Below are 13,407 nucleotides of genomic sequence, written 5' to 3' on the forward strand. Positions count from 1 at the left end.
CACTGTTGTTTTAAATAAGACCCATCTATTGAATGGTAGTGGGCATTTTGTGTATGGGGACTGAAAATTTGAGAAAACAAAGAGTTCATTTTTACTGAGTGCCACAGTATAATGTTAGATGCATTACTGTACTGGAATCTTAAAGCAATTCTATTGCAGTCAATATTAGCACCATTTTACAGATTTATTTACTCATTCTTTTACTTATCAAGTACTTATTATGTGTTTTTGATGTGCCAGGCATGGTTCTAGGCCCTGCAAATAGGTCCTACAAAGAAATCAGTGAACTAAATAGATAAAATCTACTCACCCAAGTGGATTTTACATTCTACTGTGGGAGAACAAGGAAACTAAAAACTTAAAAATGCCATGCCCACTTGCCTAAGATAATTAAGACTTTAACAGTGTTTCTAAAGTATGGCTCCAGGAATATCTGCCTTAAAGTCACTGAAGATGAATACCTGCTTTAAAGTCACTGGGCAAAGCCCAGGAATTTGCATTTTTTAAAAAAACCCAAAAGCCCACAACAGCGATTTTTAAAAGCAAACTGAAGGTGTTTAGAGCCTCAGCTTGGGTTATCTAGATTTCTATCTCAAATAAAGAAAAACATGAGCATTTAAAATAAATGCAGAGAAATGTTTAGAGCAGCACTGTTTGTAACAGAAAGAAGAAAAGACAGAAACAAATCAATCGTTCATTAATGGGCAAATGGTTGAAGAAACTGCAGCTCATGCATATTGTAAAACACTGTAGCCATTACAAAGAATTACATGCACAAGTGCATGTGTATTTATGTGTGTGTGTGTATATATATGTGTGTGTGTGCATGAATATATGTTTAGAAAGATGTTCACTTTATATTAAATAAAATGCAAAGTGCAGAATACTATATAAAGTATGATTACCTATTAGCCTGCTATATGTACAATTTTTTCTAGCTTTATTGAGGTATAATAATTGACAAATAAAATTCTAAGATATTGAAAGTGTACACCACACCTCACATATTTAATCACACCTACCCCCGCTTTTGGTGAGAACAGTAAATCATTAAATATAGAACTTAAAGTTCTACTCTCTTAGCAAATTTCAATTATACACTACAATGTTATCAACTATAGTCACCATGTTATACATCAGATCCTCAGACCTTAATCACCTTATATCCTGGTGACTTTTAATAAGCTTTATTAACTCTGATCCCTAGTATCCTGGGGGCACTGAGGTCAGTATTAGCTCCTGTTATGGGCTGTTCTGGCAATGAAAATCCCAAGGCAGATACTCCTAGAGAAACATTTTATTTACAAATATTTTTATATCCAAACAAATGGCCAATATCTAGCTATCTTTCTGACCACCACTGTCCTAAGACAACCCCAGAAAAGGGCAAAGGGGATTAGGAAAGAGGGGCTCTTGTCACAAATCAGGTGTACAAATATGGACAAGTTATTTAACTTCTTTGTTCTTTTCTATTTTGTAAAATGGAAGTCTGATGGATAAACTTCAAGGTAGCTATTCCAAGCCTACACCACATTTGGCAGACTAATCAGAGTGTTTAGCTCAGCCGTCCTCACACTTAAAACCATGCTCCTGTTCTTTTTTCCCTACCCACAGCTTTGTTCAAATTCACTTCAAGTAAATCTCTTGTTATAAACACGTATCTATCTTTAAAAAAAATTCCTCTCTTCTCTCCTAGACTCTTCCCTTTTTTCTCCAAAGACAAAAAAGGAACATCATTTCATACTGTTACGTCTCTTTCTCTACACTCTGTAAACCAAAATTCAACCTCAGTCAAGGTTGATAAATGTTCAGAAGGATGCTAATGGTATGTTTCAAAGTGGGATTAGGCAAAACAAAAAACTAGTATAATTAAGTACCTAAAAGTTTCCTTCAGACTCTCCAACCTAGTTTTTTTCATTAAGTACCACTATTCAATAAAAATAAGCTTATATTTAGATTATTTTTTCATATGTGAAGTGCAGAGTAGAGAATGCTAATAACTTTTACTTTTGGATTATGAAATCACAAATAATGATTGTACAGTGCATAGTACAGCATAGCACAGCACAGCTTTTAGCATAGTAGCTACTATTACTACTCAGTATTTTTTATCCCTATTCTGTTTACCAGTATTGGGTGAGTACTGTTTTCTGCTATTTTTATATAGAAAAGTTTAAAGAATTTTTTTATGAGCGTTAGGGAACTATACTCACAATAAGCTGCATTACAGAACTGCATACTGAAGTTATGGACCTCTTCTGATTTTCAAAGGACAACAACAATAAAAGAGGAGGCATTATACTTGTGCATCCTCTAGGATGCTCACTGAAAGTCAGCTTACCTTGTCATTGAATACCCGCAGACTGTCTAAGGTGTGCAGGTTTTGTTCCAGAAGCGCACTGCCTGCTGAATACAGGTTGACCTCATCGAGCTGTAGCACAGCGACAGCCACCCAAAAGAGGGCTTTGTGCAGAGGGGAGTCCTGGCAAGGGCCACGCATTCCAGATTAGTGAGATGAACTATAAACAGTCTCATCCAAAACACAATGCAGTGTAAAACAAAGCACGTTATCCCCCGAATTGTGCAGGTTTTCTTTTTTGGAGAAAGTAAATATATGGGTAAGCTCTTTATCCATTCCCTGTGTGTAACTAAAGATACTGTTAGACAGACGGAGAACCTCAGCCGCCTCCTTGGGTTTCTCCCTGTTCTTTGATTCCAAACTCCAGTCACCAAGTCTTGCTAATTCTTCCAAAGTAGTCTCTTTTGTATTTGCTTATTGCTAATAACACTATCCTATGCCAACCTTCTTTCTTCTAAATGTGAATTCCTTCTGCCTCCAGTATCCCCCTACTCCAATCTCCTGTGCACACTACTGCCAGAAGGACCCTTCCTTTAGTCTTCCTTTAGTCTACTACTCATTTGCTTAAAAACATACAGGTACATTTCCAAACTCCCTTCTGAAGAATCTTGGATGTTAGATTGGTTCTATCCAATCTTTACAACCTTCAGTCTCACTATTCTCCTGCAAAGTTTCTCCACACTACTAGAATGGTCTACCTACCATCCCTTCATTGTCCCAGCATTCCTGTATAATTCTCCTGCTGTATGTTTGCCGGGCAAGGCTTTCTCCCTTTCTCTACACTAAATTGTACCTATCTCTTTAACCTTAGACTCTATCCTTTTAACTTTGTCACCTTTACCAGTATAGTAATCTCTTGCTGTTCTGAATTAAAGATACGTATTTTGGGGAACCTTTATTTAAGAGTGTGGTATATGGGAAAATATAAGGACTTTAGGGTCAGACAGCCATGGAAGAGAATCATGGCTCTGTCTCATTAGGTATATGAACTTGGGCAAGTCACTTAGCCCTTCTGAGCCTCATTTTAACTTCTAAGATAAGGATGAGAAAACAATTTTGTGCAATTTAGGTTTAGAAGATATGTCTGTAGAACATAGAACATATAACATACAGGTGTTTATTTCTCTGTAATTTCCCTCAAATCTGGCATATCTTTGTACTCAATTCACATAATTATACAACTTCAGAGTTAGAAAATAATAATCTGCCATCATCTAGGCTAGTTTACTCATTTTATCAATGTGGAAACATGATGTTCAGATATATTAAATGACCTGTTCCATATCACAAAGCTGAGATGAGCTCAAACCATCTTGAAACAGTGGCCACATCATTTTATTCCTTTTAAATATTGCCTTCACTTAGCACCTAAACTCTCTTGATGTACAGGTATACTTGCCCCAGCTTTATATTTCTCCACAATAATGATCATGAACTAGCACACTACATATTTTACTTACTTTATTAACTATTCACTTCCCAACTCCCACACTCACCCCCAGAATATAAGCTCCATGAGGAAAGGAGTTTTATTAGTTTTCTTTAGGTACTACATCTCTAGCACCTAAAATGGTACTTGGCACATAGCAGATGCTCAGTGAATACTTACTGGATAAAAGAATTAAGAATATATACCTCTTTTTCTTTTAGCACTGATGAGACAAATACACATAAGCTCTTGAGAACATACTCCCCACACTTATTCTCCCTCCCTTTAATATAAATTCTTCAAACAACTAAATTTAAAGACAAGAAGTTCTACTTTACAGCTTTTTCTTTATAACTTCTTCTCAGTTCATTTTCTGAACTCTTTGAAACAAAATAAAGTAACATTTAACACTGATACCCAAAATGAACGCATTCATTTTCTATATAGTAATTACCTTATTAAGAAGTGGTTGTAATTTGGTTAGTGCTATTACTGTAGCTTCTATCAGAACTTGACTGTTGTAAGTATCAGGTCCTTTTAAGCAACTCTCAAGTGCCTTTTAGGGAAACAGAATTTTTTATTTTACTTTCATTGAAATAAAACATCAATTCCTAAACTGAATCTCACAATCAGTTCAGGAACAATTCCTTATTTAATAAGTGACAGAATCATTTCCAATGCTATGGTGTTCTTGGTAAACAGATCATTTGGGTTTTCATTTTTAATTATTTTAGATTATATTCTAATACATTAGGCATTATTCTATTATTTACAAATTATGTAATTTTATGTAAGGCTAGTTTTACCATATAGTTGAATGCTTTTAAAACTGATAAAATACTAAGAGTACCTTCTTAGCAAAAGAGATAATACGTATTTTAAGATACCTTCTTTAGAGGTTTCTTCATTTCAAAGAATTACAATAAAGAAAATAATTCAGTTCATTGTTTAAAAGTTTAATGACCAACATACAAGACATTTCATTAAATTCAAATTTAGATGTCCCTTAGAAAAACACAAGATCTGCTTTACAACTTAAGAACCACAAATATTTGGGAGGGGGGAGGGGTACCTTGCTAAGAATACGGATAATCTGTTTTATCTGCCCATGAGACACTCGTTTGCTAATACAGCCAAAGACAACAAGAGCTCTTGGTTGCAGGGATGGATTATATTGGAATGCAAATCTGCAATTAAAAAATTCAAAGAGTTTATGAAAAACCTTTATTTTAAATAATTAAAATACTGGTTATGCAGTACTTGTATTTTCAATAATACACATACTTTTACAACTTAAATTTAGTTGGGGCCTACCTTTGAGCTAGTTCTGTCCACTGGTCCAGCCACTTGCATGTTGGAATATCTCTCATACATGCCTTAAAAAAAAGATACTCTAAATATATTTATGTTCATAAATGTTTTTAGAAACATTTAAATAATGTGAATTATAATGTCATTTTTATAATGTCATTAAATAAATGACATATAGAATATCAATGAACGTGTTCCATGGGAGTGTTTTTATTTAAGCATTATGCATGAACAGCAGAATAAACTATTTCTTCTTTACACTACTAGTGAATTAAAAAAAAGATCTGTTTCTTATCATTTTGCCTAAAGTACCTCCATGATCTCCAACAAAGCTTCTGTGACTGTTTCCAAAGAGGTCAAAGCAAAAGTCTCCCTTTCATAGGAGCCAGGAGAGAATGACCTGTCCCGGTAACTGGAGCGAAAGGCAATGACGGCAGCTGACTTGACTTTACTAATGCCAAACAGCAGGTAAAACTTGGGTAATGAGAACTCTGTCAAACTGAGTCTCAAAACTTGCTTTGTCTCTTCTGTAAAAGAAAAAAGTAACAAGGAAAGACTTTAAAGATATTAACTTTTTTAAAATTCTAAAGTGCCAAATTTCACTTTGTATTTAGAAAATCTGAGTGTCATATCAAAATTATATAACCATGCTTCCTACACCAACTCTGTAGATATATTATTCTCAAAGCTCACTGCTTTTGCTCCATTTATCTATAAATTCATGACAGTAACACAACACTGTTAACTGGTACAGAGTCGTTAGCTTCTGTGATAACTCTAAGAATCTACCTAACAAATGCACATAGAAAATCTTTGCTATAAGAGCACCTGGGTGGCTCAGTCAGTTAAAGCATTTGACTCTTGATTTTGGCTCAGGTCATTATCTCAGGGTTGTGGGATTGAGCCCCATGTCAGGTGCCATGCTTAGTGGGACGTCTGCTTGAGGATTCTCTCTCTCTCTCCCTCTGCCTCTTCTCCCCCATTCACTCTGTCTCTCTCTAAAATAAATAAATAAATAAATAAATCTTAAAAAAAAAAAAAAAAACCTCTGCTCTGCTATAGCTTGAAATAGAATGGAATTAATCTATTCTTTTTCTTTTTGATAATATTTCATGTCATAATCACAGGCTTCAATAAGCAACTAATGTTAAAGGTATCACAATAATGAGTAAGATAATTTTTTTTAAAGATTTTATTGATTTATTCATGAGAGAGGCAGAGACATAGGCAGAGACACAGGCAGAGGGAGAAGCAGGCTCCATGCAGGGAGCCTGACGTGGGACTTGACCCCGGGACCCCAGGATCACACCCTGGACCAAAGGCAGATGCTAAGCCACTAAGCCACCCAGGGATCCCCAATGAGTAAGATAATTTATGCTCATCAGGTGGTATAAAATGGAGTCACAAATTGCAAACCACAAAGTACTTTCTGGAAACTTACCACTAAAATGAAGCTGTGAACAAGTACACAGAGAGTGAATGATATTAATGACCAATCCATGTGTGGAAGCTCTAAGGGAGAGTGGCCCTGTAGCTACTAAGAAAGTAACAACATGGAAGAGGTAGGGGAGATGAGCAGCCACATCAAGGGAATTGTTGAAGGACAGCATCAGCATGTAGCGTGCTAGAATAGCAATATCATCCCACATAAGATGTTGCTCTAAGGTAGGAGTTGGAGATAAACATGTCTTGTCAATTATTTTGCACATCCTTCCAATAACCTGTAAACAAACAGAATTTTTAAAAACGGGCTAAAACAGTTTTATCACAAAAAATTTCAGTTTAACCTTAAAATGACTAGTTATAATATAAACAATTTCTGGTAGTAAAAACAGACATCATGCCAAAGCCCAGAAGGCAAAGGAAAAGTTGATTACCTTGCTTGAAACCAATTTCACGTTTCCAGAAGCCAAAGCTACAGCAGTATCTGCCATCACCTCAGCTTTTATTGATCCCAAGCCACCTGTTGCACTGGTTTTGATGAAACTGTCTAGTACAACATCAAGGAGATCTGTAATCTAGTAGAAAAGGGAAAAATAACATATATTTTAGCTATTCACTCCACCAACTTTTTAATTTAAAAATATTTCAAAGCAGCAGCCCAATCAACATGAAAATTCTATTTTACCTAAAGCCCCCCAAATACTAGGTTTTATTTAGAGATGTGTCAGTAAATACAATTCATTAAATATCCAAAGAAGGATAAAGATATTCACTCAATTGCTTCAGAGATTAAGGGACCAATATTTAAAAATTTAAAATGTTCACAAATACTATTTTCATCTACTAGCAAAGCACATCTGTTCTCTTCTAAGACAGTAATGTATGCTTAACATAAAATATAATTATTTTAAAACATAGGAAGTGACATCAAGTATTGAGATGTTCTGTAGAACTGGCTCCAAGATCATTTCAAATTATTTAAAGGATTTGCAGCATTGTTTGAGTAGGGTACTGCTGCCTTAAACGATAACTTTGAAGAAATGATGTGGACAATTTTTATCAAACAAAAATAAAATATTACATTGTGTTCTGTATCTTAATACTGGTATTCTTGTGCTAGAACCATACATGAAAGGCATCTAAAATAATATTGTTAACAAACATCTACTGACATTTATGGTACATAAGTACTAGAATATTTTATACAGCACTATTCAGGGGTGTCAAGTTGCTCAGTCGGTTTAGTTTCCCATTACTGAATTCAGCTCAGGTCATGATCTTGGGGTCATGAGATCAAGCCCTACACTGGGCTCTCAGCTAGGCATGGAGCCTGCTTGAGATTCTCACTGCCCCTACCCCCACCACTCATGCCCTCTCTCTCTCTCTCTTCCCCTAAAAAAATAAGACAGGGCACTATTTACTAGAGACAACATCAGATTTTTAAAGTTAAATTCTATGTAATTATGCTATGGAAAAGAGTGCTAAAATAATTAGTGTTTTTCTGGCTCTGAAACATGTATGAGACAACTACAATTCTGAACCAAATCAAGAATTAGGTGAATATCTGCATGCTTTTTGAAAGAGGTGACTATCTTTTCTACAGCTATATCCTTAGTGCCCAGCACACTGTTTTCTACAAAGGGGTATTAGATTAATATCTGTATCACAGAGGTACTAGACAAATATTTGAGCAAACTCAATACCTGCCCAAGGCTCCCCCATATTTTGGCCTGGATAGATGGGTACATCTGTTTCTCATTTATGGTCATTGTTATCAGCTTATCAAGAATAGCAGTAACTCTCTGTCTTTTGGCATCATCATTGTGCTTACAAAAACGGACTAGATTTGACAGCCACGGAGTCATGTATTCCAAACAAAGGTGTTTCAATTCAATACCTGGGAAAAAATACACTATTAGCATAGATGGTCAATGAAAATTACATCAACAGTTATCTAAAAATAGAGGATTGGGGAATATAAGGTAAAAGGTAAAGGTCATTACATAAAATGTGGTGTGGAGAAAAGAGATTTGGCCAATATATTAAAGACGGAGATGAAGAAAAAAAGCCATGAAAAAAGTAAACTTAAAGCCAGTTGGCCAATTTTTGAAAAGTTTTACCTACTTTTTCTCCCTCTTAATCATTCCTCTTCTAGTTAAAAAAGTTATTGTTTTATTCTAACTGTAAAAGGAATATATGGCAATCACAGAAAGTTACTTGAAAGGAAAACACTGCCACAAGAATAAAACTGACATTAATATACCTCATCTCTCCTCAGGCTTTCATAGCTACATAGAGATAATATATATTTGTATGTGTGTATACACATATACCCACCCCAAGTCCCCCATAGGACTATGCTGTATATGCAGTATGCTTTGAATATTTTCTTCACCACACATTATACTGCGATTATTTACTCATCATTAAAAATTTTCCAAAAACATGTTTTAACTTTTTATTTTGAAGTAAATTCAGACTTAGAAAAAAATACAAAAATTCCTCTATATAACTTTATTTAGAGTCCCCAAAACACTTTTTTTTATTGTGGTAAAATACACATAACGTAAAATTTTCCATCTTTAAGTGTACAGTTCAGTGGGCCTAAGTACGTTCACATCATTATGCAAGTATCACCAGAATCCATCTCCACAACTTTTTCATCTTCCCAAACTGAAATTCTGTACCTAAAACATTTTTAATGGTTTCATATTATTCCATCATACAAATCTGATAATTTAATTAGTTCTTTATTATTTGATCTTTAGACTGTTCCAGTTTTTTGCTGTTATACATACTGGTATATGAAGCTCAAAAGCAGGCAAAATAAATCTGTGGCAACAGAGGTCACAGTAGTCATTACTCTTGGTGAGGGGATAGAACTAAAAGGGGCCTTCTGGATGCTGGAGATGTTCTGTATCTTGATCTAGGAGAGGGTTTTGTGATGATTCACACATAAAAATTCATCAAGCTGTTCACTTAAGATGTGGGCACTTTACTGACAGGATATCCCTGAACTTAAAAAATCTAAATAAAAAGTAATGCTGTAATAAACATCTGAACATTTATTCCTTACAATAAACTCTAGAAGGTGGGATCATGAGGCCAAAAGGTATGAACCCTTGATACCCATTTCCAAATCGCTTTCTCAAAAAATTGCCCCTGTTCACAATTCCATAGGCCATCAACACTGAATTATAAACAAACTAACAGGGATGCCTGGGTGGCTTTGCGGTTGAGCATTTGCCTTTGGTTGAAGGCATGATCCCTGGTCCTGGAAGAGAGTCCAGCATCAGGCTTCCTGCGGGGAGCCTGCTTCTCCCTCTGCCTATGTCTCTGCCTCTCTCCGTCTCTCATGAATGAATAAGTAAAATCTTAAAAAAACAAACAAAACCCTTTTGCCAATTTGATAATTGAATGTTATCTTGCTATTCTTTCAGTTATTTCTTTGATTTTTATTAGTGAATTTCTTAAAATATATTCCTTTTATTATGACCTGCATGCTATTGTTGTTCTTTTTATCAACCTATACGAACTCTTCATGATTAAAGATATTAATCTTTTCTCATATTTGTTGCAAGCATATTTCCTAGTTTGTTTTTTTTTTATCATCTTTTTACTTTTGTTTATGTTCCTGAAATAGAGATGTTTGGAAGTTTAATGTAGTCACTTATGCTCACTGTTTCCTTTATTTTCATCAACCACGTTTTTGCTTCATAAAGTCCTTACACCCAGAAAGCAATGAAATATTCTTCTTCCTCTTCCTTTTTTTAATGGTTCCAAGTTTTTATATTCAACTCTTAAATATAGCTAGAACTTATTTTGGTATCTTGTGGTTTGGGGAGAAGTGAAGACCCAACTTAATTTGCTTCCCAGCCTCATTGTTTTAATGATTTAATCTTTCCCCCATCAGTTCATGACACTTCTTTATCCATCTGTTTCTCTTAAACTGATCTGATTGCTGATTCTTAAACAGCTCTGCTTTAATTATACCATTATGTGTTCAGATGTCTGCAACAAGTGTCTCTGTTTTCTTTCTTTTCAACATTTTCTTAACTATTCTTGTTGTTTCAAATGGAATTTATAATCATCTTAAGTTCTACCTCACTTTTTTTTTTTTTTTTTTTTTAAAGTAGGCTCCACACCCAACATGGAGCCCAGTGTGGGGCTGGAACTCTGGAGCCTAAGATTACAACCTGAGCTGAGATCAAGGGTGGGGTGCTTAACCAACTGAGCGACCTAGGTGTCCCAGTTCTACCTCATTCTTAGTCCTCAAATCCTGTAGCTATTTTGATGGGAAAGCACTGAATCTATAATAATCAAGAAGAACTGTTTATCCAGGAACACAATATGCCTGTTTATTTCATTCAAATCTTTAAAAATATTTCTCAATAAAGCTTTATCCTTTTCTTGTTTTGTTAGTCTTAACACATTTTCTTTTTAGGGTTATATCCCCACATCTCTAATTATAAGTAAATATATATAGTGATCTGGTCTTGATGAATTGTCAAAGCTTTCCATTACCTGAAAAATCAAGAAATATGTTTGAGGGGTGCCTGGATGACCCAGTCAGTTAAGCATTCAAATCTTGGTTTTAGCTCAGGTCATGATCTCATAAGGCCATTGAGACTGAGCCCCAAGTCGGGCTCTGCACTCAGTGGGAGTCTGCTTGAGGATTCTCTCCCTCTGCCCCTCTTCCCAACTTGTGAGCATGCTTGCACCTCTTTTATGTGATCTTACTATTCTCAAATCAGTAAGTCTTAAAAGAAGGAGAAACATGTTTGAATGCAGAAAAAAAGTTTTATGTATTATGGAGAGAAAAAGAGGAGGGAAGAAAGTGTCAGGAAATAAGCTGGAGAAAGAGTAATATTTATACTTCTATAGGGTATGAAGATTAATAAATGGAAAGTGTGGATGTTAAATTTGTAAGACTTATTAAAAGCCAAATAAGGAGTTGACTCTGAGCCCTGTATTATGTGCCACTACATTCTCCAAGAACTGTACACGACGAATAAAATCACAATTCAAAGTTAACCTGATGGAAAGAGAAAATGACTATTTCCTTAAAATCAAGGAGACAATGTTAATATTTCACTCATCTAGAATAATCTAAGAAGAGAAATCCTGAAGCTATTTAAACTGAAACAGTATGAAAAATACTTTGTAAATGACTCAGAGACATGTAAAGTATCAAAAATCTTGCCACCTTGCTTTTATCAGAATTTTGGTGGATTTTTCTCAATGTTGTCTACCAGGAAGTTCCTTCAGTTTCTTCAGTTGCAGAGTATCAGAGAGGAAAAATAAGAAGTAATAAAGAACTGAAAATATAATCAGTTATGATTTCACTGGCAAATTCTGAAATGAAATGATTTTCTTTGAATCTTCTTAGAATCATTGTTAGTATTAAAGAAAATTATTATTACTTACTAGACTTGCTAAATCCAGAAATACACTCTTCCAAAAATTCTAAGGTCAGATGTGGCTCATTGGCTGCCAGTGTCTTACTAATAGAGACAATAAAGAGGGTGTTGTTGGCAGGGATGCATAAACCTGATGTCTCTAGTAATTGGCCCTCGATTTTTAAATTGAAGGTACAAGTTAAGGCACACAGAAGATTATAGGCAGCTGACCTAGGAGAAAACACAAATGAAGTTGTTTTAAAACATTTTTTCTTATAATTCCACATTTTTTTCATAAAGCACAACTTATGATTCTATTACAAAGCATAATCAACTACTTTTAAATTTTATGATCAATTAAAGTCTTATGATTCTATGTTAAACACAACACCCTTGATCATTTAGGGATTTTCTTCATCATTTAGAGATTCAGGGGAGGTTCTTGACAATACCAGAAGAGCCCTGTAAGGCTCCTAAGACAGGTAACTATAATACATTTCTAAAAGATATTTTACTGGGATATAGAATATGGGAGGTTTATGGTCCTAAAGTGGTTCAATAGAAAGTTAGTTAGAATAAAGGCTCATCATATTTTCCATGAGGCCAAAAACCCAAATTGTGGTTCCCCCTTCCCATCAGATCTATTTATAATGGGGATCATAAGAGGATAAATGAGATGGTCCCTCATCAGATTAAAATGCAAAAATCTTTCATTAGCACCTACTGACTTTCTTTCTTGGTGTCCTACAAGACATCCTACAAACTGGAGGTCAAAAACAAATGTAATATAATTAAGTCCCCCTCCCCCATTTTTCATTATACATAAGCACTGAAAACAAAACCAATAATATACATCCAGGTTCCATTAGAACCAAAACTTCCCTTAGAAATGTCTGAAAATATACTTAAGCACTTCGGGACACAAGTCAAAAAACTCATACTTGATTTTCAAATTTTCATTTTATTGCCCCTATCCTGCAAGAGAAATAATTTGATTACTCAGCAAATTTCAGGTTTTGTTGACCTCCAAACCTTTACCATGCTACTATATTTTTGCAACAACCATATGTGAGCAAAAAGCCTCTGAAATTTAAGGCATCCTAAAGGCTTTTTCCTTGGAATGACATGCTTCAGCAAAAAGCAGAAGCTGCTTTTTGTTCAGTTCAATTCATAAAAGGATACAGGTTCATTCAAGCTAATAATTGTTAGAAGATTCTTCTATGAGGAATTTTGAATTAGAAATTAAAGGTAGGCTTCATAGCTTTATTTTCCTAAAATGAGAACATTAATACCATTGTTTCTAAGTTTTTGTATCTTTTACTAACTCCTAGGAATTTGGAGTTACACAATTTTGACACGGACTTTTATTCTGTACATTTCAACAGCTATAAAGAACTGGGCCTGCTCAAACTAGGGTAAGTGTCACAGGTTCCTTAGGGATAAAGAAAGCTAAGCATACACAAAAT

General features: G+C 34.8%; 1 protein-coding gene across 18 annotated transcripts in view; it reads right to left on the minus strand.

The window, feature by feature from the left end:
• Positions 1 to 13,407, minus strand: part of NF1 (neurofibromin 1) — a 264,921-nt gene that overhangs the window by 26,533 nt on the left and 224,981 nt on the right. For all 18 annotated transcript variants that reach the window (XM_072747755.1, XM_072747756.1, XM_072747766.1 and 15 more), the window contains 9 exons: positions 11,970 to 12,172; positions 8,246 to 8,439; positions 6,977 to 7,117; positions 6,541 to 6,820; positions 5,412 to 5,626; positions 5,103 to 5,164; positions 4,861 to 4,975; positions 4,243 to 4,344; positions 2,342 to 2,482 (listed from right to left, as the gene is read on the minus strand). In XM_072747755.1, coding sequence (XP_072603856.1) covers positions 2,342 to 2,482; positions 4,243 to 4,344; positions 4,861 to 4,975; positions 5,103 to 5,164; positions 5,412 to 5,626; positions 6,541 to 6,820; positions 6,977 to 7,117; positions 8,246 to 8,439; positions 11,970 to 12,172 — 1,453 coding nt within the window. The remainder of the gene's footprint in view (positions 1 to 2,341; positions 2,483 to 4,242; positions 4,345 to 4,860; positions 4,976 to 5,102; positions 5,165 to 5,411; positions 5,627 to 6,540; positions 6,821 to 6,976; positions 7,118 to 8,245; positions 8,440 to 11,969; positions 12,173 to 13,407) is intronic.

The sequence above is a fragment of the Vulpes vulpes genome, chromosome 2, assembly GCF_048418805.1.
Source record: "Vulpes vulpes isolate BD-2025 chromosome 2, VulVul3, whole genome shotgun sequence".
Lineage (NCBI taxonomy): Eukaryota > Metazoa > Chordata > Mammalia > Carnivora > Canidae > Vulpes > Vulpes vulpes.